This window comes from Scomber japonicus, chromosome 14 (assembly GCF_027409825.1).
Source record: "Scomber japonicus isolate fScoJap1 chromosome 14, fScoJap1.pri, whole genome shotgun sequence".
Classification (NCBI taxonomy): Eukaryota; Metazoa; Chordata; class Actinopteri; order Scombriformes; family Scombridae; genus Scomber; species Scomber japonicus.
This window is the reverse complement of record NC_070591.1, coordinates 24,800,097-24,826,688: the sequence shown is the minus strand read 5'-3', so window position 1 is coordinate 24,826,688 and position 26,592 is coordinate 24,800,097. Positions and strand designations below refer to the sequence as shown.

Here is a 26,592-nt window from a genome sequence, read left to right as displayed (position 1 = left end):
TAGGCTTTGGGAGATTTTTATTTTATTTTATTTTGTTTTATTACATTTTGACCATTTATACCAGTATTTTTTTTTTACTCATTTAAACTGGGCTCTGGTAGATTCATGTCAGTCACAAAATTACAAGTTTACAAGCACCTAATATTATTAACTATTTGGGTCAACTTTGTGTCACTGACCAGAACATTATTTTGAAAGGCTATTTCTGATGTGGATTTAAAGGACCAGTGGGTAAGATTTAATGGCATCTCGTATGTTTTAATTAGTGTATAATAACCTGAAAATAAGAATTGTGTTTTTGTTACTTTAGAATGAGCCCTTTATATCTACATAGGTAGCAGATTCAAGATTCAGATCATATTTTCATGATATGGTCAGAATTTATCTTTCAAATTGTGTTTTAAACTTGACATATTTAGTAAGATATTTAAAAAGATCTCACATTTTCTGTTTTCTTTATTAATGCATATTCATATGGTCTAGCAGTTACGGGACAGTAAAATTTGAAATCTGAAAATCTGAATCATATTCCTGTAGATGTGACAATGTCCAAAGTGTAACAAAAAGTAAATCCAAAAAGGATACTTTCTTAATGAATATTTTTTAGTTTGTTCACTTTTTTTAAGTGCAGCACATTGTGAACCTTCAGCTGCACTTTGAGGGATTAAGAATCACTCTCTTCAAATAGTTTATAGTAATAGCTGAGGTCTAGACTCTGGAGAAATACGTTCAGATGGTAAGTCTACAGTGCACAACGGCTAAGGTCAACAGATTAACCCATGCCTGTGTTCCCCACTCCCCACTGGCTGCTCTATTATTTCCCTGTACCTAGTCTGGAATGGAGAGGAGGGAAGCTACAGAACAAAGAGCACAGAGGGGGCATAGAGGAGAGGAGGCAGACTAGCTGAGAGAGCAGAGCCCTTGGGTAATAAACCTGGATTGAGGCCAAAAGGTTGAGAGAAGGAAGGACATAAACGGGAGGAAAATTACAGCTGATTATATTCTCTTTAATTGTGGAAATGGAGGAAAGTGTGTTAGGGAATACTGTCTGATTCCTGCATTATTCAAAGCCTCAACATGTTAAAATGAAACACAAAAACCCCTACTATAAGCTTAGTACTGAGGGACAATACAAAAGATGAACTCTCCAAGAACCATGAAAACAATGAAACAGAAATCAACAAGTTCCAGTGCTTCCTTGAAGATGATCCTGATCACTGTAATAATCCTGGAGTAACTGATTGGGACAAGCTGAGCATTAGCAGTATCACTGTCACACACTGTCACACTAAGACTGAACATAGAAAAAACTGCCATTGTCAATGCCAATGTCATTTTGTGTCAGGCACCAATGAAAATAAACTGACACAACATATGCAACTTTTTTTTTTGCTTGTATCATAGGGAAGGGCATGAGGTTGATGTTGATAATGATTAGTGGTGGTGGGGGGTAATATGCATCAGGGACACAGACCCGCTCAGAGTAGGCATTGTGCCTCTAAATTGGTTTGTCAGCTTCAGTGGCCTGACTAGAATGCCAATCTACTCCAACAGCCGCTCCTTACCCGGGCGACTGGGCGCTCACCTGGCCAAGTGGAATGGATGCATAAACACACACCTGCAAAAGCGCACAAGTGGTGTGCTGTAATGTACAAGTGCACTGTAACAGCAGACTGTTGGTTTTACTCTCTGTATGCATCCTCTAAAGAGGCTTTGACTCATTGCTTCAGGTTCCACAGAACGGTCCTCCACCTCAGCTCTGCTGTGTGCTGTGCTTGACCAGAGATACAGAGTGAAATTACACAGAGTGACTCACAGGTCCCACTGAGAGAGAAAATATAATCATATTCTAATTGCTGATAGAAAGTTCTCCAGTGATCTGCCAGGACACTATGATTAGACCCCCAGGAGGTGAAAATTGCTGCACACAGATACACACACACATAGATTCAGCACAAATAAATGCATATTTTTTGCATTTAATATTCATAACTTGAGGTAGTGTTGATATGTTTCATGTATGTGTTAATGTGTAGGTTTTTCAATACAGAATTCCTGTGTAGATAGAACATGAGTGTGTGTGTGTGTGTGTGTGTGTGTGTATGTAAGGTGGCTGCTACTGCCGTTTTTTTGAGTACCAATTTCAGTTTTAAACCACCACAGTGAGGACATGTCTGCATTACGAGGACAGTTTAGTCAATCCTCACATAATCAACAGATGTTTTAAAAGTTTTGATGATTTGGTTTTAAGCTTAAGGTTAGCGTTTAGTTTACATTAGGAATTTAAATGTAATAGTTAAGATTAGACTAACAGGGAATGCATTATGTAAAAAAAAAGGGTCCTCACAAGTATAGAAAGACACACGTGTGTGTGTGTGTGTGTGTGTGTGTGTGCATCTGTGTGTCAGAGTGCATGGCATGTGGTGCTAACTGGCAGAGTTTGATTCTATGATGTGAGACTCCAGGGGATTAGCCATGCTCTCACATTACCAACAGTATTGGACTGGAAAATGAGAAACCATGCCATGATTTTGTCTAGTGTGCAGTACACACTCAAATACACGCACACACACATATGCAGTATACGCACACAACCGCTTATTATTTCCTTGTGGTGCAAATTTAGTCTGTGTGCACTTTCCTCAATACAAGATTACAATTACTATTACAATTACCAGATAAAAGTAATCCCAATAATTTGCCATTTTGAACAATGTCAGCATTACCAAAGCATAAAGAAAAACATGCAAACAGATTTCATATTATCTATTGACAAACACATTTCAATTCTTGTGTCACGAACAATGACTTGAGGTCTCATTTACTGAGAACGGTTTCCTCATTGAAATTCTCTCCTCCACTTACAGAGAGCGTAAGGCTGAGTGCTAAGATGCGGAGAGAAAAATAGAAAGGCTAGAAATGGGAGAGACTGAGTGTATTGAGTCGCAAAAGTGAAAAACATACATGTGTTGTTATTATGTGAGGGATTGCCCAAGAGAACAGAAGAAACACAGCGTTTGATCTGATGAGTTCAATCGGGCGTGCGACAAGTGGATGACAATGACTTTCTCTGAGCAATGAGCTTTTGAGGACAGCCGAAGCAGGAGTTCTCCAAGTGTAATCGCCATGACTAAGCCAGTGACAACTGTTTTCTCTAGTTTGTGACAACATCATGGGGGCGCTGGAACATTCTAGTAATGTGATATGGCATGCAGCCAATGCTCAGAGTCTTGGGGCGAAGATTTTGTGTACTTTGCTAAATGTACACAAATTAGTGTCACTTTTAAGGATTACGCCTACAGGCAAATCATGTTGATGATGAGGTTTTAGTTATTGTTTTTAAACTACACTCACATCTTGCTTGCATTAAAACACACACACCCTTGGTGTATGACAGCTACCAGTGAGTCTGTATGTGGTTTTGTGTGTGTGTGTGTGTGTGTGTGTGTGTGTGTGTGTGTGTGTGTGTGATGCAGAGTGATAATGGCCCTGTGGGTGTCTCGCCATTGGCAGACAAGCTGCATTTCATGAATACTCAATGAACTAGTTTCATCAAAAGTTTTTCTTCAAAAGAGGTTCAAGGACAAGTATTCTAAGACAATACATGGCAGAAGAAAGTGCCTTTACTTTTCTGCCAAGTTATCCCACTCTATGCTGTTGACATAGCTGCTTAGATGCACTTTCAGGTAGCATCCCCTCATACTACACCCAGCCCACTTCAAGTTGATCAGGACCCCTTACATTTCTGATGAGCATGGAACGGAGACATGTACTTTGCAAACTGTTTTCTTTCCACTCCCAGAAGTACTGCAAGCAACTAACTCCACTTTCAAATGCTGCAGAGTTTAGGCCATTATTTTCAATGGAGTGCAGCTGTGTGAGCCAAGGCAGCACACACTGCTCTGATTTTCCTAAAGACTTTGAGCACTGTTGGCTCCCATAACGTGTCCAACAGCTTTCCATAAATGAAAAGCTGAGGTGGTCATGCAACAATTTCACTGTAAGATTGGAAGTAAGACTTTTAATTTAATTTTGCGTGTCTCTGAATTTCTGGAGTCATATGACTCTAACCTCTGATCCTATTGGGATTTGATTTACATTCAGCTGACAGCTTCTTGTAGGTAAGTGATGCTTTAAGTAGTGCTTTATTCTATATTCTTCCTCGTATAACCTCTGCATACAAGTGAGGTGTGGGAGGTTTGCACTATTCCCTCAGTTCCCATCCACCCTTCAAGTGCTCCCCTCAATAAACCAGTATAAGTTACTAGTTCTGTGACAGGGACATTATCCAGCACCTGCTTCTCACTGATAAAACACCCAATGCAACACTACTGGCAATTGAACAACATGTGCAATGATTGGAACATTATTCAAAGATTCTGACATACAAAATAATTCATGATAGAGTAATAGAAGCTCAGTAATAGGCCACAAAGATGCAGCTTACCACATATCACACTTATTGGAAACAGTCGGTTCTACGGAGTCCTTAGCGTTTACTAAATTGACTTCAGTCTCAAATGCCCCAGTGAAAACCGGTTCTCAGCCAGGTCACAGACAAATGTATCGATCCACAATCTTCACTTCTCATGGAAAATAATCAAACTCAGAGATATTGATTGCTGGCTTTGATCTGTCAGCACGAGGAGTCACATTTTCTCTCTTCAACAGAGCATCGAGCCGGCAGTGTAGTCTTATCTCTCCGCTTTGTGTGTGCACATGTGTGGAAGCACAGGTGTAAGATTTTTTGTCTGTGTTTGTGAGACCAGAGTATAGAACTTGAGATTTACCCTCATATCTGATTTCTTTTTTGTAGTTTGCTAGACGATACAAAATCTGGCTCTGCACGCTCTGTACAAAACAACAGCTGGCTGGAAGACAGCAGTAAAGAAAAATAAGAAAATTGGGTTTGACATCTGGAAATATGCTTGTTCAGAAGCAGATAGCTTAGGATAACATTTGTCAAAGCCAGCAGCATCTCCTTTATCCTTTAGATACATGAAAATAAGGGAGAACCTCTAACACCAATAGATAAAGCTGTCATATATATGTCTGTGCTGAGATGTTGCTAAACAAAAAAAAAAAACTATTCTGTTGTAGGAGGACAACAAACAGTGAATGAGATCAAGGGCAGGATGGAGGATTCTTACTGAACCGTATATTTTCTTTGTTGTTTCTTCTTTTCTTTTTAACATAAAAACATAATTATTATCAGTTGGATCAGGCCCTTTCACAGACTGATACAATTGATACTGATTCTCTAATCCTTTAAGGACACATTAAATCACTAAAGTTGTTGAGTTTTTCAGCAAGTCACATGTGACCAGAGTATATAAGGTATCACCAAAATTCAGTTAAAGTTCGTAGATATGAACTTTTGGATCTAAATCCTTTTAAAGTTTAGGGGCCACAGCTTACCAGATGATGTGAGATACCCATAATAAGGAAGATATGGGCGAATGTAGTAGTATTTTAGTAAAAATGTCGGATTCAATTATATTTTTATTATTCAGTTTTAGTTCTAGTTTTAGTTTGTCTTTTGTGTTCAGACATGTCCATGTGTCATGTGGGACTGAATCTGTATATTTTTGTTAGTTTGTAGGTTTTTTACAACAAGTGTATTTATGTCTAGGTTGTTTCCATAAATAAAACCATGAAATGAAGGAATTCTACTGTACTGTACTGTACCTACTGTTTATCCAGGGGTGGACTCAGTGATTTTGGGACCCTGGGTGAACTCAGTTATGGAGCCTCCTTCATGCCTTATTTTCACCCTTTCTGTAAATGAGAATGTTGGTATTGGCAGTGGTAGAAGTACTCAAAACTTTAAACTATTACCACACTTATAATACTGTGTTAAAAGTCCTGCATGTAGGTAAAAGTGCAGAAATATTATCGACACAATGAATCTAAGGTACTGTATATTTATTAGTGCTTGTTCACGGTGGAGCTCATTTTAGCTGCTGTATAAACTGCTGGATAGTTGAATCTATAGTAACACATTATATTATATCATATTTTATTTGTTGATCAGATATTTTTGTGTAAAATCTTACTCTGTAAAGTAACCAGGAACAAGATGCCAGATAAATGTATTAGAATGACAAATACTGTGTTTAGCGTATACAGTTGCATGAAATGAACATATTAGGCTTAAATTGTTGTCCTGGAAGCAGATTTCTTATCTTATAGTCGACATGCTCTCGTCACTGAATGCAGTTTTTCCTATATTGTCATCATCATTCTCTTTGTTTTCATGAGGACTTTGGTGCACTGTGGTCCCGCTGGTTGTTTCGGTGGGAGCAACAGAAGAACAGATCACCTTCAGGAGTTTTACAGTGATTGCTTTACTTTTCCTTTTTGTTTTCCTTTGAAATGTGCACTATGACAAGTCTGTTCTACTGTTTGATGTTGTGCTGAATTGCACTTTGCTTTCAGAAGTTTCTGTGCCCTTAGCAACATGTGAGTCGAGACGTGTGCAGGGGTCGTAGCTTCCTGTCCGGTGATGAAATAGTCCATTAATCTGTGGTGTGAGGAACATTGTTGTATATTTTTTAATGTACTTTTGGGACTCTTGTAGTATTTTTGTTTATATTAAATTAGAATAGTAACATCATTGTACATGTTTCATATCTAAACAGCATAGTAAATATATATCTGTGTGGGGCCTATTTTAGTTAGGGGGCAATTGCCTACCTTGCCTAATGGTAAAGACCGCCCCTGCCTATATCTTACAGTAGCCAAGGGAGGTCTGGACTTGAATGTGAACACAGCTATAGGCTCTGCTAGACTTTGGATTGTGTTGTGATCAGTGTCTCGCAGACTATCTGCCTTCTCTGGGAGATTACATAGCAACAAGCTGCAGAGAGCCTCCGAGCGTCTAATTGAAAACCCAGAGAAATCCCAATGACACGACAGTCACAATAAGAGCTCCCCATAGAATAACAGGTATTAGCCTTGTCCATATTACAGCATGCCTGCTGATATGAGCTATGTAATAGAGGAATGGAATCAGAGCATCAGTGTGTAGCAGTACTGACGGAGAGAGATATGTGTGGAAAGGCAGACGGAGGGAAATAATCGCCTTTACTATTATCAGTCTGTCCAGGCGGGAAATGGCGTGTCCGTACTTGTCTGACCTGTGTGCAGTGGGGATGCTGTAACAAGGCCAGTTGTCTCCCTTTCTCCGACCCACTGCACTGGACAGGGATGTCTGCCTCACTCCTGTGTCAGGGGGGCAGATGGGGTGTTTACATGCTGTCACAGACAAAGGCCATGGAAGTCAGCGGACCCCTTTGGCTACACTGTGTCTGTATCAGAGCAATATGTGGTCTCACTGTGCGGCCTCTGACAAACTTTTAAGTAGTTGTGGTTTTTTCTGTAATGAAATACATAAAAATGAAGTTATCATCTTTTATCAATTTAGAAAATTATTCTGCTTGGGTTGCTACAAATTAAAATCCAATGCGGTCAATTCTTTGCTGCAGTTTCCTAAACAGAAGACAGAGATGCAATAAGAAAGGAGGAATTGTCTAAAAGGATAGAAAAGGGTAGAGATGGAAAAGGGCTTAAGATGGGATTAGTTGTGCTTGCATGTGGCAAGAGATAGAAACAAGCGCACACAGATAAACAAGAGGTTGATATGAAAAGCTTGGGGGATGTCCTTTCATTCTGTGAGACGCTAGGCTGACTTTTCTCCTTCTTGTTACAGACACAGTGGAGAGTCTGCACAAACTTTACACAATGGCTTAAGTCTTATCCTAACAGACAGAAACGCTTTTGGAAAGACTTGTTGGCCCTCTAACTCTCTGTAATAGAAATCACAGATAGCCCAGCTCTTTTTAGAGAGGTGAAAGTTACCTCCATCAACCAAACATAACTTAAGATTTCTTAAGAATCATACTGGCGTTTTTTTTGGTATCTTTTCCTTCTTTCTCCTTCCCTGTGTATGTGTGTGTGTGTGTGTGTGTGTGTGTGTGTAATTCATTCATTCATGTATGTATGTGCAAAGACATCCTCAAATCAGAGTGTATTGCGGGGATATTGTGCCAGAGTGAGTGCATCTTGGCTCTGGTGTGTCACTCCCTCAGGTCGTTGTTGTCAGTGAGACTGACTGAGGCTGTCTGTGCCACTGCCTTGGCCGTCCTCGAGGGCGGGTTTGAGTGGATAATTGCTGACATTTTGGGATTGTTTGTTGTTGGAGCTGTTGGCCAGAAGCTAAGGTGCAATACACTTTACATGTGAATAGAAAGAAATTAAGTTGTTATAATGCCTATTAAAGCGACTCTTACCTTTCTTGCATTTCACACAGCACTTTGAAAAAATGTGAACAGCAACAACCCCTCCTCCCTCCTATGTCCCACCCCTGCATTGCCTTCCCCTCCACCACCAGTTTTTTTTTTCCTGTGGGAGCGGCTGGAGGTGGAAGCCGTGGCCCGCTTTTGTCGGTCATTGTCAGTTGCTACTGTCTGTTTACGGCTATCTCCGTGGATCATGGATGTATTATAATGCCGTGGATCCACAACAGACTCTCTTCATTTTAGAGTGCCATTACTTTATTAATAGCATTTTAGCCTAAACAAAAAAATGTGTAAAAATGTAACAAAGGACGGGTAGCTTTCAGGGGGTATTTACTCTCTTTGGTACCTTTTGTGAAAAATAATCCCTGTTGTCAACCACATACATGCTAACCTCTGTGCTACAGCTGAATCAAGTGAAATAAAGTGTGTATAAAACTAAATATTACTTTAATATAAATAATTATTTTAATATATTAACATGTTTCCTTCTGTTTCCTGCTGTATGGATAAGGCAAATGGGAGATCTGGTTTATAATTAAGAGAACGTCCTACTGATAGGGCATAAGACATTTTGAATGGTTTGTATAAGGAAGCCACAAAAAATGAGGCTTCACAGGATTTGTTCCCCTCAGGTGAGCCGGTAAGTTTACGTCAGTGTATTATTGTAACACCTTGGGTCAAAATGGAGATCGTGCTAGTGTAAGACTAGAGCTGCTATGGGAAAAGGTTATTTAATATTTCATTTTCTCTGCAGTGACTGGAGTCATAGCAACTAGTGAAACAAGACTGAGCAAGTAGATATTTGATTCCCTGGACACTTGATTGCTTCTCCAAACAGACACATGAACACCTGGTGAATTCTTCTGCTGTCCTCCCTGCATTTCATAATGGGTCCATTATGAGCATGAGCGAAGAACAAATTCACTTTTTAAAACAGGACTTAAATGCACATTTAGAGCAACTGTTAAAAAACAAAAACAAAAAAAACAAACACTTTTACTTGATAATTGCCAGTGGCCAAATTAGACTGAGTCTGGAAATGTAATGCAGTGGGAACATCTCATCTCTGACACACAGAAAATGTGAAGGAATAACAGGTGAGAGTTTCTGATCAGGCGATGTGCATTTGGATTTTATCGTTTATGAAATATCTCATCCAACATTAGCAGAATCAGGAGGGAGCTCAGTCATGGCGATTATTTCCAGAGTACCTCCATAACTCTCATCTGATCAATAATGAGGTGTCAGTGACTCTGCACAGCTTTCCCTGGTAAAAAAAAAACTCTAATTCATTAATCATTAAAATCTCTCAGAGCCATGATATAATTTCAGTCCAGCATGTCCGAACTGAAAAAACTATTATTTTTATCTTGTTTATTTCAATGGTTTTGCAGACACATATCAGGGTTTGATCATTTTTACGATAATTTGCCATGGATATGTGCATCTTTAAGTATTAAATATACACATGTTGATGTCAATGTTTGATGTAAAAAACATCTGAAAATATTTGGGGCAATTATGGCAACATCTACAAATAAACACTAGCTCATTAAATTAATATCACCTCTCCAATGTAAAGACTGGGCTTTATTATACATTTAAAAGGGAATAAGCACTTAACCGTGTCCAGCTACTGGAGATAAAAGACAAGAAAAGATCTTAGGAACACAACAGAGTCTTCCCTGTGCAAAACATTCAAAATGATTGTGTATGGCAATAAACACTGTGCAATTCACCATCACCATCAATAGTGGGAGTATTTGTTACATTTGAGCATCTTGGTTCTCAAATACTGTACAAGCTCAACAGTGGACTACAGTCAACAGAGCTTGTGATTCACCAAATAGTAAACCTAAAAGTAGAATACATCATATCTCTGAGAAATAGCTATCTCCGCCTAGTATGACCTTTCCCCTCTCTCTGACCTTTTGGCACTCTGCCAATTCTTAAATACCCCTGCACAGACTGAAAACTACCCACAGCTAACCCTACACGTTAGTGAACAACCCTGAGATAGAAACAAGGCTCAAGAGTTCAACTAGTCTCGGAGTACTATTTCATCCCAATCATGCATGACAGAATGACAGCACACAGGTGTGCACCAAAGCGGCGTCAGGTGACAAAGTGACATTGTTGTCACGTTGAACTGAAGAACAAACAACACTATACTCTAAAGACTTGTCAAGTCAACACATTAAAGAGACATAGAAATCTATATCTTTTATTTATCTTACCACTGGCAAAGATAAAATGACATTACTAACTGTTAAACAAAGGCTAACACTTACATACAGTGTCAGTTTAAAATAGACACAGCAGTCTGATGACATGTAGCAGGTGTTGAATGACAAATGAAGAGTGACTAGTTAGTTTAAGAACAACATTTGTTAAATATATAATTTAAACAAGAAATACATCAAATAATAACTGCTATTTAAATCTCTATCACAATGCATAATGAGGGCAGTAGGTCAGAGGTCCAATAAGTGATACATCTTACTCTGTGGACCAAGGATCTTACCATTAGAACCGTCCCCTGCATCTCCACCATCATAACAAACAATAACAACTGCAACATCGGAGGCAGAGTGTAATGCTTATGATGCTATCTCTTATACACATCAAATCCCAGATCTGCCCTCTGATTGGAGGAGGGAGAGGAAATCCTCATCTTGAGTCCCACAATCATTAGCATAAATCACAGCTGCAATTAAAACCTCGTTTATCTTAATTACCGAACTAATGAGACGAGTCCCGCAGGAGTGAGCCGCACTCTCTGAGGACACTCTGGGCAAGGAGCGGGAAGGCAAGAGAGGCGCCGTGCAGAGATGCACTTAAGACTGCAAACAAGCACAAAGCACAACCTCACGCTAATCTGACTACGTGCACATGAGTCTGTATAGACAGAGATATATGTGTGAGTGCATTGTGTATGTACGCACACACATACACACACACACACACACAGACTCACTAAAGAAAAAAATGAAGAAAAAAACCTAAAAAAAACTGGCACACATGCAAAAATCCTCTGAAAACCTTGCCCTCCCACCTTTATCTCCTGGCACTGCATCACCCTTCAACTTTCATTATCTATCAAACTCATAATGATTTTATCAAGCCTACAGGCTCCATCTCCATAAGGGCTTAGTGCAGTGCTATAACTCTTGATTTTGCAACGACTGGGAATCCATCGCACCACCTAATTAATGTCTTTTTAATGCTCTTCTCCTCTAGAGCTTAACTCAGCCCTTCAACTTTGCAACAACACAACACACACAACAATTCAAAACGTTGCAGCAGACGGTAAGTAAGACTGAGTAGGTGTGTGCACTGAAAGGGAGCAGAGTGTTTATGGTGAGCTCTGTAAAGAAGAGGGCTGGGTTGTGGACTCTGTGTCCTCAGTGTACAACAGTCAGGTGCACACATGCATTAAGGAGCGCACACTGTTTCACTCACACATGCCATCTCTCACAAGTAATACATGACTGCGCACATGCTCAAGTTCAAATGTGCGCACACACACACACACACACACACACACACACACACACACAGACACACACAGACACACACAGACAGACACACGCGCGGGGTCAAATTCCTTTGTTAAGCAGTGAGGTCAGGCAGTGACTCAGCAGATGGCAGAACGATGAATATCTTCATCACCCAAAATTCCCATGGTGTGCCAGGCTTTTTCAAGCAGTGCCAGCCCTTATCAGCCAGCTGGCAAAACTGGAGCCACTGATGTCCTTCCATCCTGGCCATTCTGGGCTCAACAGGGGGCACGCAGAGTTTAAAGAATACAGTCCACACATGGTTGTAATCCTCCCAACGGGTGTTTATTTTCACCATGCTGATCAATGTTTTACTCCCCAAGGATCTTCCAGGGATTATTCATCCTTCAGGATTGAACCGTTGATTATGGTGGCAAGAAACACCCTACGGGGGTATTAAAGGGGTTTTACAGCTGAGCATGGAGCACCGAGTCAAAAGTGTGTTTCATTTCAATAGGAATATGAAGTTTACTAGGTAAGTAAAAGGAGGGCCCTTTCAAAAACTAGTTAAACAGATATAACCTGAATTTCTTTCACAAAAACAAATGGAGGACATCAGTGACAGTGGTCATCATTAAGCGAACAAGACAGTCTTTTTCTGCACCACTTATTTAGAAAATGACACATTCAATACGTGATATGACTTAATGTACTCAAATAACTAAATTACAGTAAATAATGGGTGTATGTAAACTCAGTGTGTCTCTTTCAGTTTGGTCACATTCATCTGTTTATATAAGATCAACAAAAAGCTCCACATAGGTGAGTTTCCCAAGACTGCAAATTAGATGATTCTTTAGGGCAAACAGGGAACATGGTCACTGCAATGGAGTCCAGCTTTTTCAGTTCTCCAGACTTCCACTCATAAAAAACAATACTATCCCACTTGCTCCTCAAAACATCATTAAAATTTTATGTTAAATTGGTTTATTCATCCTGAAAAGCTACTTCAGGGACTTGGAATTATTCCTGTATTTTGGTGTCATTTCACAGATAAAGCTAGAAAAACAAGATACTGGTCTAATAGTGATGATTCAACCCCCAAAATGTAACTTGGCCCTCGTTGCCCCAAGGTCAATCTAACCATTAAGATTCATGGGAATCTGTGTGTGAGATATCCTCCTGGCACACAGACAGACAAAGTATCTGGCAGGCACAAGCATAACATCATTGGCAGAGGAAACTCAGCTCAGGAGTATTAAAGCAGGATCACTGCTCTAGCCTTATCAGCACCATGCAAACTGTAGATTCCTTTAGTCTTCTCCACTAGTCCCATCACATTATTTAAAATAAGACTCTCAGGTACAGAAACACCAACACAAGATAGAGATTTCAGGAGGAAACCCAATATGGAGGCATTTTTATCACTCTCTTTATCTCAGTGCATTTTTTCCAAACTGTTAGTGTGACATATCCAATAAAACAATCAAGAAAACACAAGTAGGCAACAACAGGAAATCATGAGATCACTCTCTTTGCCGGAGGTCAAATATTTCACAAACTATAATCCTGTTTTGATGTCACGAGCCAAACTTGTGAACGATAACACTAAATGAAAGCTGACTTCTGCACAACTGCACCACAGTGATTAATACCCACTTAAAAGGCGAGCCCATTCTCCAATTCTGAGGTGCTGCTCTCTGCTGTTATTGACTGTTGTGCTTGATGAGACTTGTCTATTATTACTGTGAGATTATGATAAGAAGTGATCGATTCCCCCTCTCTGTGCTGCGGATGTCAGATTGATTATGTGACTCAGACCTGAGATGATGGTGTAGCCGATGCCTCTCGGTCGGCCCAGATCCTGGTCAATGGCTGTTATCTTCCGCACCTCGTATCCCTGCAGACACAGACACAGACACACACAGACACACACACACACACACACACACACACACACACACACACACACACACACACACACACACACACACACACACACATACTGTATAAGCTGCATGTAATCTTCACAGTCATTATGTATTTTCCAGCATTTTCCCAGTAGTTTTCCTTTAATCTGACCTGGTCCGATCAATTATGAGAAGCTTTGTATTATGGTAAATAGCTATCGACATAGCTGTTATGTACAAAAAAAAATATGTTAGTTGCCTTTATCATAGCGTAAAAAACCCCAAACTGATTTCTGGCCTTCAGGTGGAAGTAATGCATACATTTAGGGAATAATTGTCTTAGTATTTCCCAGTCAGACACTTATTATTCCATGAAGACCATGAATGAGCATTCTTCTCTCTGACACACATTCCACCAGATGTTGAACCCTAAAAGCCCTTTATAGCCATTACATCCCTGCATGTTGGAGAGGACAAAAATAACAATAACTGTAACAAAAAACAAGTAGCATCACGGCAGGCAAATCGCAAACAGACAATTTTTTTTCATTATAGAAGTGGGTTATTAATACTTCATTGGGGTTTATTTCACCTTTTGTTGTTTTTCAAACTCTCCAGCTACGCCAGCTATGAGTCTGCAACTTGACAAAAACCCCAGTATGACAGTTGGGGAAGGGGGAAAAAAAGAAAAGAAAAAGAGTGAAAGCTATTTGAAAAGTCTTTGATCCGCTGAGCTTTCTCAGACTTCGTGCCTCAATCAGACACGGTGGTGATACTTAAAAACTCCTGTGCTGCAGTGAGAGCCGGAGCGACCCTCCCTACTTCCCAATTTCCTTCCTTCTCTCCTCCCCTCATCACTCCCTCTCCCCCCTATGCTCTCTCTCACTCACACCCGAGCATGCTGCCTGCCATTGATCCTGCAAATTGTGTCTAAGGCGTGTTTATGCTCCATTTCTGCCAAAGCATCTCCTGTCATTGACCAATTACAGCAGAATCAATTACAAGCCTTTTAGAGAGATTGATTCACACCAATCACTAGCTGAGAGAGAAACACACTCTCTCTCTCTCTCTCTCTCTCTCTCTCTCTCTCCCTCTCTCTCTCTCTCTCTCTCTCTCTCTCTCTCTCTCTCTCTCTCTCACACACACACACACACACACACCTACTATGGGGGGTGGGAGGGGTGAGATTTAGGGGCAGACTAAGAGAGAAATAAGAGACATAGAGAGCGAGTGAGAAGACGAAGTGATGCTGAAATAATATGAGCAATATTCTCGAGCTGTCCACACAAGTGGAATATGTTCAATCAACCGTCAAAGATACAATCCCCCCACCTCCCAACCCCCTCCTGCAAACATACACACTCTCACACATACACCAGCACATCTGTCAAACCCGAGCCAGCCCCCCCACCCCACCGCCTCCTCCTCCTCTTCATCCTTTCATTTCTAGCTATACAGTGCATTACCTCCCCAACCCATTCTCCTTTTCTCTTTCTTTCTCCTCATTGATTTGACAGCCAAATTGTGTTTGTCCTAGAAGGGGCTTAAACGTCAGTCCAAGCAGCGTGGATTCACAGCTATAACAGCTAAAACCCCCCTGCCCTGTGAAAATATTTTCTTCTGCTCCTTCAAAGTTTTCTACGGATGACGGGTTGATCGGCTGGGGAAAAAAAAGAGAAAGACAGATGGAGAGAAACAAACAGGGATGGAGAGAGGCAGAAATAGAAGAGGTTTTGTGTGTGTTTGTGTGTGTGTGCGTGCGTGCGTGCTCACACCTTTGAGAAATGACCTATGACAGGGATCCAAGTTTGATATCCATTTACGTGTAAATGTCATGGGCCTTGAAAACACTTGACACTCTTTCTGTCACTGTACGCCCTCGGCTTATCACCACCAAACACTACCTAATGGAAATGACACATGCCTGTTAGAATACCACATGAGGGCATCGGGAGTGTGTGTGTGTGTGTGTGTGTGTGTCTGTGTGTGTGTACAAGCACCGTAGCATACATTTCTAGTAACTGTTGTTATCTTGTCTGTATCTGTTGCTGGGTCAAAGGGGCTCAGAAAAAGATTTTGTTTGCACGCTTGTCGTGACCTTCTCTTTACAGTGCCGCTCTAATAGGATTACACACTGCCCCCTACTGTAAGAGGCAAGAGTTACAACACTCTGAGGCAGTATTACTGAGGTTTAACACTGCTGAGCTGCTGTGAGAAACATCAATTTTATAATTCAACATGTTTATTTCCTTTATCTTCCTGTAAATTTGCACATTTTCCTCCCTCCTTTCACCTTTACCCCAACATCTCTTCCACTTTCCCTCTGTACCCCATCTGCACTTTCCTCCTCCTCGTCTCCCTCATCTTCCTCTTGTTGTGACCTTCCTGGTGACAGTTGATGAATCAGAGAGTCAGGGAGACACCGGGTGTCGACTCCGTCACGCCCCGTTAATATGCATGCAAATGTAGCACTTGACATTTCTACTACGGCGTGTGCAAGCCGGGGGACGAGAGATGTGCGAGGGTGGTGGTTGTGTGAGTTAGAGGGTGTGTGGATTGGTTTGGGTGAGTCAGGGGAGAAATGGAGGGAGAGGTAGAGTGAAAACTGATAGAGAGAGTAAGAGAGAGAACAGAAATAAGCACGGACAGTATTACGCCCCTGTGTGTAATTCCCTTTTCTACGAGTGGAAACATCAATAGCTGGACCATTAGCCACCTGGGATAGTTTAGTTGGAGGGCTGAGCCGCGGTGAACATAATGGTATACAGAGAACCAGACACTCAGTGTATTAGATACCTATTACAAACCTACTTGCAATAAAGACAAAAGTAAGGTCAGTATGAGACCTCACTACTTCATACTTCACACGCATGATGCAGCATGGTGAGATAAATCCTACAGCCCCGGTGACCTTTGCTGGAGGCCACACATCCCTGTAAATCTCTCACAGTAATTACAGTCTCCAACACCTGCAGTGCTGCATGTAGGGGCCCGGGGCTGAGTTTGGTGTGTGTGGATTCCTGGGGCTTGGTAGGGATGCTATCCTGTCCTGATAATAACTCAGACCTCCTTTTTTTAACCATATTTCTCTTGCAGCAGCTCCTGAATAATCAAAGGGGAGGAGGAACATGGGACAGGAGGAGCAAGAGATGAGCAATGAAGGTGAAAGAGGAGTTGAACTTGTTGGCAGCAGAGAAGGATGGAGATTGTTGTGAGGGTTTCACATAAAAGTTGCATGAAGAGGATGCAAGCTATGGCAGTGTGAGGTCAAGTATTACTGACCAGGGGAACGTCCTCCTCTATGTTGGTACTGTAGGGCAGATTGGTGAAAATGGGATCCATGTCCTGGACATCAGTGATGGTGATGGCCAAGTTGGCAAGTCGGGAGAGAGGTCTCACTTTGTCTTGATCCTGATAGAAACAGAAAGAAAAGCATTCATTTATTTGAGTGTGTTAGGTCTGTGCTGATGTAGGCTGTAAATTTCAAGTGTTCATGTGTGCTGACCGTGGCGTTGACGGTGAGTTGGTAGGCTGAGGTTGTCTCATAATCCAGCGACTTGATAACCGTGACGGTGCCTCGGGCCCCGTCGATAGAGAAGAAGGAAGACGGAGGCTGGAAAGAGAAGAGAACGCTGCCTCCGGTGCCCTGGTCTGGATCTGTGGCGTTCACCATAAACACAGATCGTCCCACTGGTGTGTTCTGGAAGACAGATTAAAGCAGACATAAACAAACAGTGCTGGCATTGAGTACAGGCTTGACAGCAAAGTAGACAAGATCCAAGTGCGTAACCTAATTCAAACTGTAGTAGAATATTTGAGAGATGTCCAGGATGAATATTAATACACTACTGATGAAGTCAGACACTAAACTTATGACCTTTATGTGGTTTACACAGAAGTCTTATTTAACGACAGAGCCATGGGGGACAATTTAATTAGTCATCATTTTTGAAATGAGTTGAATGAGTAAGTTGTGAGTGAATGTGCATATGCTTCCCCTGGAGCTACTCTGCTAAATGATGGCTGCAAATAACAATGGATAATTGGTCAATGTGGATAAATTAAACGTGGCTGTTATTGCATTCGATCACTTGTGATAAGTTAGTGACCAAAGGGTGCATCAGCAATTCTTCAGTGGCACGTCACAGTTAGAGCACACACACACACATTCGTTTATTATTTATGAAGCCAGAAACTAAAGGAGAAACCAAAGGATGCTAAATGCATAAAAAATCACGGGTGAATCCAACTGCTTGCTCTTAAAGAAACCATATTGCACCAATTAAAATTCATCATTCACTGGCACCCAAACATCCACTGAGATTTCACTGTTAAACTACAAAACTTTTCATCATTGGTTGGAAATATGGAGAACTTCTTTTTTTTTTTTCAGCTCTGAAAAGACCATCTCATTAACAGCACGGTTTGAAAGAATGCAAAAACTGAGCTATTGGGCTATCTGTGTGATGATCTTCCAAAATCCACTGGAAACTCGAGAGGGTTGAGAAGATAATGACCAGATTTTCATTTTGAGCTGAATTTTCACATGGCTTCCTGTGCAAAGCGACGGTTTAAGACGACTGACCGTGCCCAGCTGCCAGCAGATTTTAATTTGGGCGCACAGGACAAATTTATGGCCTATCAGTCGGACAGAATGAAACGCTCTTGTCTGTTGCAGCTCCACATTGTGACTTCCTCTGATAAACCAGATTTAACTCTCACAATAGTGTGACTTCAATGACACAGGGCCATTCTATTGTCAGAAAATATTTGTCTCACTGTCTGTGCCTATCTGTGTTGCTTAAAAAAAAAATTACCTTGGTATATCAAAAAACTAAGAGTTAAGGAATATCAACTGGGCAGAAAGGCTGCACAATGCCATATCAGAGTGTTGTTTGTCTTGGCCGTGGTCAGTGTCCGAACCTGGCAAAAGCAGAATAAAGGAGGCCATATAATGATACAGAGTCCCTGGGTATTGCAGAGTTAGAGGAACATCCTCATTAATTGGAATTTTATCTCAAAAGAACCACACACACACAATTAATACAAAATGAGAATGCCTGCGGACATGCACACACAAAAAAAGACTGTTCAGGAGGATGGGAGGTATTCCAGGTATATTACTGGAAAGAAAACACAAGTTCCCTTTTTTCCCTCTCTGTCAGTCACACACACTCACCTGTGACCACACAAAGCAAAGCGTATGGCCTTATATACTGCAAGGAGGGGGGGGGGCCACATGGGGAGGTCATGCTGTTGAATTGAAGAGAGCTGGGCTCTGAGCCAAAGCTAAAGTGACATAGTAAGAAAGCTGTTGACCCCACAGTCTGTCTGCACTAATGTCAGGGGAGAGTCAAGGTGTATTTGCATTTGTGTGCATGTACACACTACATTGCACTACTGTGATAGTGTGTCAGAGTCTGTAAAACTGTGTGTCTCATTACTTGGGTGAGAACATGTGTTGTGTGTTTGGACAGTGTGAATAGTGTGATGAGAAAGTGTCGAGGGACATATGTGTGTGTGTGTGTGTGTGTGTGTGTGTGTGTTTGTAAACTGTGTGTGCGACTTAGGCCTATCGACCTACTGTCTTACCCGCAAGGGCAGTAGGCTGTTACCCTGGAAACACAATACAACAACATGACCTGTAACTGCAGTTACTCACTATTTCTGCTTTTACTTCTCTTCCCCCCTGATTCCCCTGTTTAAGGTTCTCCCACTGGTCTCTACACATGACTGAACAGTGCTGGGAAGTGGCCTGTCAAACCACATTAGGTCTGATTGAGGGACAGAAAGAGGAGAGGGATCCTAGTAGTGTAACTGCAGGGTCAAACAAGGAGAGCAACAGATGCCAGAGAGAGCAACAGATATCATAGTTTCTCAGCCTTGGGGATGGAACCTTAATTGGGTCGCTTGATATACAAGGTTGCAGGAAGTTTCTAAGACTGATATTTTTTTAAATTCATTTTAAATTAATTAGTCATCATTCTTTCTTTTAAAAAAAGCCTGGCTAGCTAAAACATACAACCTCTAACACACAAGGTATCGAATGCTTTGTGTCTGCTGCTACAACTACAAAAGAAAGAAAGGCATGGAGTATTTGGTATTGGTGAGAGGTCTGCTTTCATTTAAAACTCTTAAAACTCTCTTGCAGAAAAACATGATTATCTTTTTTGTCAGTTTGTCATTCTTCTTCTATTTTGGTTGCTAAGACGCTCAACAGCAACGCTTATCTGAAGCAAACCTCATCGATAGCTGCTGAGTGAAGGAACAGAGTTACTAATCCACTCCACAACAATCACTGTATTTGAATAAACATCTAAGGTGCATGTCTCTGATATACTGCATTTATTATGCTTGTCAAGTTGTCTGCTTACAAGAGACCTGGAAACACCTGTAAATGTGCCCCACAGCCTGCAGCATGACATCAGAGCACAGGCACAAATTAAATGGATAAAAATACACAAATCATACACTAGGTGAATTAATCAAATATTCCCTCTTGTGCTGAGTGTGTGTGTGTTTGTGTACCTGCATGTGTGCCTGGCATGCTTGTCTGCTTTATCAACTTTGCTTTGATGTCAAGGACGCAGTTTGATAGTTGAGCATTAGTTGAGTGTGTGCGTGTGTGTGCAACTCTTTTAGGAAGAGGGGGAGTGTGTGTGTATGAATGAGATCTGGATTTTTGTGGAGTAGATGTGTCACATGATGCATCCTTTTTCTTCCCCCTAAAGCGTGCCAGAGTCTATCTCTCTCTACACAGCAGCCTGAGAAACAATGACGACAACGCCACAAGGTTCGGTGAATACCGTCACACACTCTCATCTGAATACATTACACACACACACACACACACACACACACACACACACACACACACACACACACACACACACACACACACACACACACACACACACACACCAGTTTTGAACTCAGATTTGACACAGCTACTATGTTAAAAGCAGTTCAAGTAACAACAGAGCTTTCAAAGCTTTCCTGAAGAACTAAGTAACTGTTGTTTTTTCAAAAATATTTATTTTGGGCTTTCTTGCCTTTATTTAGAGAATAGCTGGCCGAGAGGCTGACAGGAAACAGGGAGAGAGAGAGAGAGGGGAATGACCCTTGCCGGATTCAAACCAGGGACGCTTAGATTATATGGCATGTGCGCTAAGTAACTCTCTATGTGTCAGCGTGTCAGTGTGGTACCACTAGGTCAGGAGGCTTGGCTGTGTGTAGGTAAAGATTATCATTGGGTTGCTACTAGCCTCTCAAGGCTCTGATGACAGAATCACAACATAACCATTAGCTATTCACCTTATTCTTTCTTATTTTCCCTTTATTCCCCCAGATTGCTTTAAAGGTGTTTGCACAAGTGGTATATCTTAACAGTAATAGAAAAACAATAAATCAACCTCTCCAAACAGTTCCCTCGGATCATCAGCTCCTCATGATGAATTTCTCTGCATTCCAGCAGTCCGCCGCTACAGAGAGGGCTACCGCCTGTCTGCTAATCCTCTCTTTGCAGCTCACTGTGGAGCTCATAAAAGAGCAAAGAGCCATCACACATATTGTCTTCTGCTTGGCCTTTTGGACCTTTCACTGGGTCTCAATAGCCTCAGCATCAGGCCATTGATTGGACCCGCGTGATGCAGATTGCAAGTCAATGTGTGTGACCAGGCGCAAAATGCTAGGCAGTGAATCCCCCGGTTTTTATTAGGCTATGAGAAGGTTCAATCACTTCTCCACAAACGAGCCACGCAATAAACAACGACAAGCAGCTGCTAAACTGGATACGAGTGCTTGCTAGTTGAGAAGCACTGTATGTGTCACTACCTATTCGCCAATTGGTTAGCCATGGCTCATATTCCTCCATATATGCCTTGACAGTGCTTTGTAGCATTTGAATAAATAGGAGCTATTTCCTTTGGGAAGCAGAATGTTAAGTGGAGAGACAGTTGGAGATGGATGAAGAGAGTTCCCTGCTGTGTCATATCGAAACTGCCCTGCAGGAATCACCCTACTCTCCCTCTGAGAGCTACTACTTATGGAATGAGAGTAGCATAGAGACAGAGATTTATACTAGTTTTTATTTATTTATACTGTGTTAAAAAACCTAAATGAAAATTAATTCCAATTTTGCCATCAATTCATTATTTTCAAACCTCATAATAATAATGATACATTTTTGCAAACTTATTGTGAATTGCAAAAGTATCTAATTTACCTATATCCAAAACCTAGGCAATTACATTACAAGTTGGTATTTGTTGTTAATGCAACATATTTTCTAATCATCATTGAAATATGTCCTAAGCATGGTACATTACTGTCTCCTCATACCAGAGGAAAAAACAACCAAAGGCCTGGAATCCATGAAATTCTCTGTAGATTACCAAAACAGAAATGTGTTGTGGCACAGATCGATGGAAGAGTGTAACAGGGTTTATTCATTGTGGTAGGGCTAGTCAATGCTGAGCAATGCCATGAACAACCTTGAGCAGTTGAGCTGTGCTGGCCCCGTGCCAGTTTTTTCGTTGTTGTTTTGCTCAGCACAGCACAGCACAGCACAGCACAGCACAGCAAGGTAAGATAAGTTGTTTACATTGATGGCATGTTGGAGATCCGGTGATTTGGACAAAAGGCCGTCTGCAGCTCTTCATCCAACTTCTTACTGGGTCCTTATGAGCTATTCCTCCCTGTATTATTTAAACTGATCCAATAACTTAATAACAAATTCCCCATACCTTGTTGTGTGGACCTGTTTTTATTGAAGAATCACAGTGCTAATGAAGCTCTTATAACTCTGTGATACACATACTTAATTTCCAATTAATTCCTCGCATCGTTGGCTACCCAGCAGGACCACAGCAGTGTGGCTTGGCATGGCTAAACTTGCTGTGAGGCTGTGGTGGAAACGTATGTTTCTACTCATGGAAAAACTGTATTAGAAACTACTACATTAATAAAAGTTCTCATTGTAAAAATGGAGAAGTCTAGAAACAGCATGATTCTTCCGAGAGCTGGCTCCTCTGCCAAATTCAGTGAATGGGCAAGAACCCAGTGGTCACTCCAACAGAGTATCTGAGTTTCTCTGCAGAGATGGCAGATAATTATACGAATTCCATGTTGCAGTACATCAAATCACACATCGAGGACAATACTGTGGCTTCAGGAGAGGTATGAATGTCCTTGACCTTGATGGATTTACAAATGTGTGACAGTTGAGGGATATGTCAGTATACCTACAACAATTGATTGGTAAGTAACAAGAACTAAATAAAGAGTCTGAATACTTGCTGCATGTACTGTAGATATTTCAGCTGTCCATTTTAACTTCACTATGATAGCATATTATCTATTGTTTGACTGTGAAGAAGCTGTATTTTAGATACAAATATAAAAATAGAGTAAAGGAGTCTAAATACTTTCTGTACATTTTTGCAGACAATTTAGTTGTACAGATATACAGAAAAACAAAGACAGAGAGGAAGACAGACATTGTAAGAAGAGAAAGAAAGTGAGAGCACAGATATGAGCATATGAAAGTGAAAGTCTGCTGCTAACAGCCATGAGACATCTCTAATAAAGAAGGGAGTCCCTGTTCACTTTTAACTGTGCCTCTGCTGCATAATATGGTGGTGTTTGCACTGTCTCTACTGGTTGAAAGCAGCAGTGGAGCGTTTGTCTCCTGTGGGCCAAATTTCAGGTTCAACATGACAGAGAAACTTCTGGGGCCCTGGAGAGACAAGGCTTCTCAGACCTCAGGACTACACAGCTGAGCTTCTCTATGGGACCTTGAAGGATGACAGGGGCTGGAGTCCACTGGGGGCTGGAGCGGTATGCGTAATGGATTCCAGTGGTTAAACGTCAGCTGTCTCCTCTAGGGAGTCCTTGGTGGAGCAATCGCCACAGTGTGTGATGATGCTCTGTGCAACAACAACTTAGTCTAATTCATTTATACGTCAGTCTGGTGATGGAAGAACTGAAGCCAAATTATTTCAGACAGCAGCATAAAGGCAAATTATGCTCTTCAGGTGCACAAGCTAAAAGCACCAAATTAGTGTATGATTTGATCAAAAAAAAAAAAAAGCAAACGATCCAAACACAACTCTGTAATGGAAATGGAGAAGTAGGCTGTTGAAAGCATTGCGAGGTATATACACACATACATCTTAGCATTTTACATAACATTTTCTTAAAAAGAACAATCATAACAATCTGAATGTGAGAGATTAAGGGGTTTACGAGGAAATCATATGCATTTTGTGTTAGTAGCATGCCACTTTTACTCATTAAAAACAGACTTGCAAAAGTAATAACTTGCACTTATCCTACTCTCTAAGGAAATGTATACTGGTCTACATCAGCTGTGGAATTCATGACGCATTTCTTCTATTTTTTGAACGGCTATGAGGATAAACACTGTTCCATCAAAGCTGGTTACATATACTTCTATGCATCTGCTAAGTGCATACTGGATGTATTCATTACTAGTTTTGACTTTTTTTAAAATCAAACTTTGTCTAAGTTTATTCATCACCCAACAAATTGACCTTAAACAGCCCTCACTATTATTTTGGGTCCATGCCAGCACCCCTCTCCAGGTTTAAGCACTCTATTTGCTCAGGATTTGCTTATCTATGTATGATATTTTTAACAACGCAGACGCTGCATTGATTTGTTCTCATATATTCAACTTTAAATTTTCTAATAGTCAACAGATAACAGATGTTAAGGAAAAGATGCTGTTCTGCTAAATATTGTAATGTTCTATTGATTGTGTCTGTGGCGGTTTGAGCTTATTTACCAATAAATGCAAATGAAAAGATTGGTAGGCAGCAACTGCATTACAGTTCACACCTCACCTCTGAATATCAAACACAACACTTTCTGTAAAACAGGTCTTTAGCTTTTTCTTCGTGCTTGAATGTGTGTGTTCATGTTTATGTGACTGAGGAGTCTTTCATGTGTGTTATCCAAGTAGCTAACATGTATAACCCAGCACATTCCCACAGGCCCAAAAATATGGGTAGGAAGTCTAAACATACTTTATATTATTGAAGAAAATGCTGACAAATTGTTATAGAAATATGACTAAGTTTCTAGAAGAGCTGCCATGTTTTTTGCTTTGAAAATTGGAAGCAAGAACAACAGTGATGACAGCCCAGCCTGTGGTGAGTTTATCCAGTCAGGTTAGATTTATTGTTTATGTTCACGTTCATGTCTCAGTGAAGGAGGCTGTCAGCTATTTTACTGTTTACTGATAATTACGCCTGTCTCAAACACAACACAAAACACCAGAATACAAAAAATCTTTTTCACAGCAACAACCGCACCTTGTCATGGCAGGAAAAGCACAGGTGGAACTAATACAGTTAATGATGGCTCTGTTCAATTTAAATGTCCAAGTAAGCCTATGAGAAAACATGTCAATGTCTATGAATGATGTCCATGAAGAAAACCACCACTCAAAAGACAGCACAAAACTGCAAGATTTAACTTTGCCAAAGAACATGAACATAAGCATGATGAGTCAGATAAAACCAAAACACATTTTTCTGGATTAGATGGGGTCCAGTATGGTTGGTGTGGACCTCGCCAGGACCACCACAGTAACTGCATTGTGCTGTGAAACATGGAGGTTGGGGTGTGCTGATATTTGGCTGCATGAGTGCAACAGGTGCAGGGGAGATGACATTTATAGATGGCATTATGAATGCAAGTTCATAAACCCAAATAATGAATGATAAGATGTCTTCTTGTCTCAAAAAGGTTGGTAGCAGAGGAACATGATCCCCAACACACTGCAGAAATCAGCCAGGAGTTTTTAAAGATAAAATGAAAACTATAACTTGGCCACATTTTTCCACTGACCTGAATCCAATAGAACACCTTTGGAGTATTTAAAGAGTCTCACTAATGAAGGAAGTACTTACTTTGGTTGCAGTTTGTTCTCAAATATGAACTTTTCATTATAGTTTGATTAGTCAAACATTGATTTTTTATTTAATTGCCTTAATTCTCCTTGGTTTTTGTCTAAAACAAATAAAAAGGTATTAAATGGAGAGGATTTGGAATTACCTAACATTTTTATTTGTATTGGCCAGGGGTGTACTGTATATTAAATTTATGGAATATAATCTTATTTTCATTTTATGAAACCTTTGGTCACTTCATTAAAACATAGATAATACATGTCATATGACATTGAAACCTAGCCAGTCATTGTCCATGTATTTTAATATGGACAGACCAGATGATCCAATGACTGAAATTGAATCTTTGGGCTTTGTAACAAGAAGGATATTCTGATCTGTTGTGTGTTAATGCATTGAGAAAAGGCAGTCAAAAGTCAAGCATGCGTTGACATTTCCTCCTACTTGAGGAAGTCTGTGTCGATCTCACAGACTTTTGAATAAAATTCTCTCCTCTTTTTTGTCAGAAATGTTAAAGACATGGTGATTTGCGGGGGCAGCGTCTAGGCTTCGGTCCCCCGCTGCTAACTGCCATAGAGACCCAGCTGTTCACTACAATAGAGCCGTGATTACACCTACACTGCTCGCTAGGTTTTTAGCTCCTCCCCAGCTGTCTGCTCTCCGCTTCCAACCCAGCGGGCATGTGATTGTCCCAGCTTCACTCACCCTTTCACTTCCTGCCTCTCACAACTAATGTCCCTCCATCATTTCCTCCCACCTGTGCTGCCTTGTTACACTGCCACTGGCATTATTCTGATCAACTTTATGTAAGGAAAAGCACCACAAATTAGTGTTAAATCTTTGAATTAAAAACCTAATCATGAATACAATACTTTAAAGTTAAAAAAGTAAACCACTTGGGTATCACAAATAGAGCCCAGGATCATGTAAGTCCATCTATATATAG

The 26,592-nt window shown here is 40.8% G+C and overlaps 1 protein-coding gene across 2 annotated transcripts in view; it reads right to left on the bottom strand.

Annotated features, from left to right (window-relative positions):
* Nucleotides 1-26,592, bottom strand: part of cdh23 (cadherin-related 23) — a 158,219-nt gene that overhangs the window by 82,448 nt on the left and 49,179 nt on the right. For both annotated transcript variants that reach the window (XM_053333442.1, XM_053333440.1), the window contains 3 exons: nucleotides 17,216-17,410; nucleotides 16,993-17,121; nucleotides 13,622-13,700 (listed from right to left, as the gene is read on the bottom strand). In XM_053333442.1, coding sequence (XP_053189417.1) covers nucleotides 13,622-13,700; nucleotides 16,993-17,121; nucleotides 17,216-17,410 — 403 coding nt within the window. The remainder of the gene's footprint in view (nucleotides 1-13,621; nucleotides 13,701-16,992; nucleotides 17,122-17,215; nucleotides 17,411-26,592) is intronic.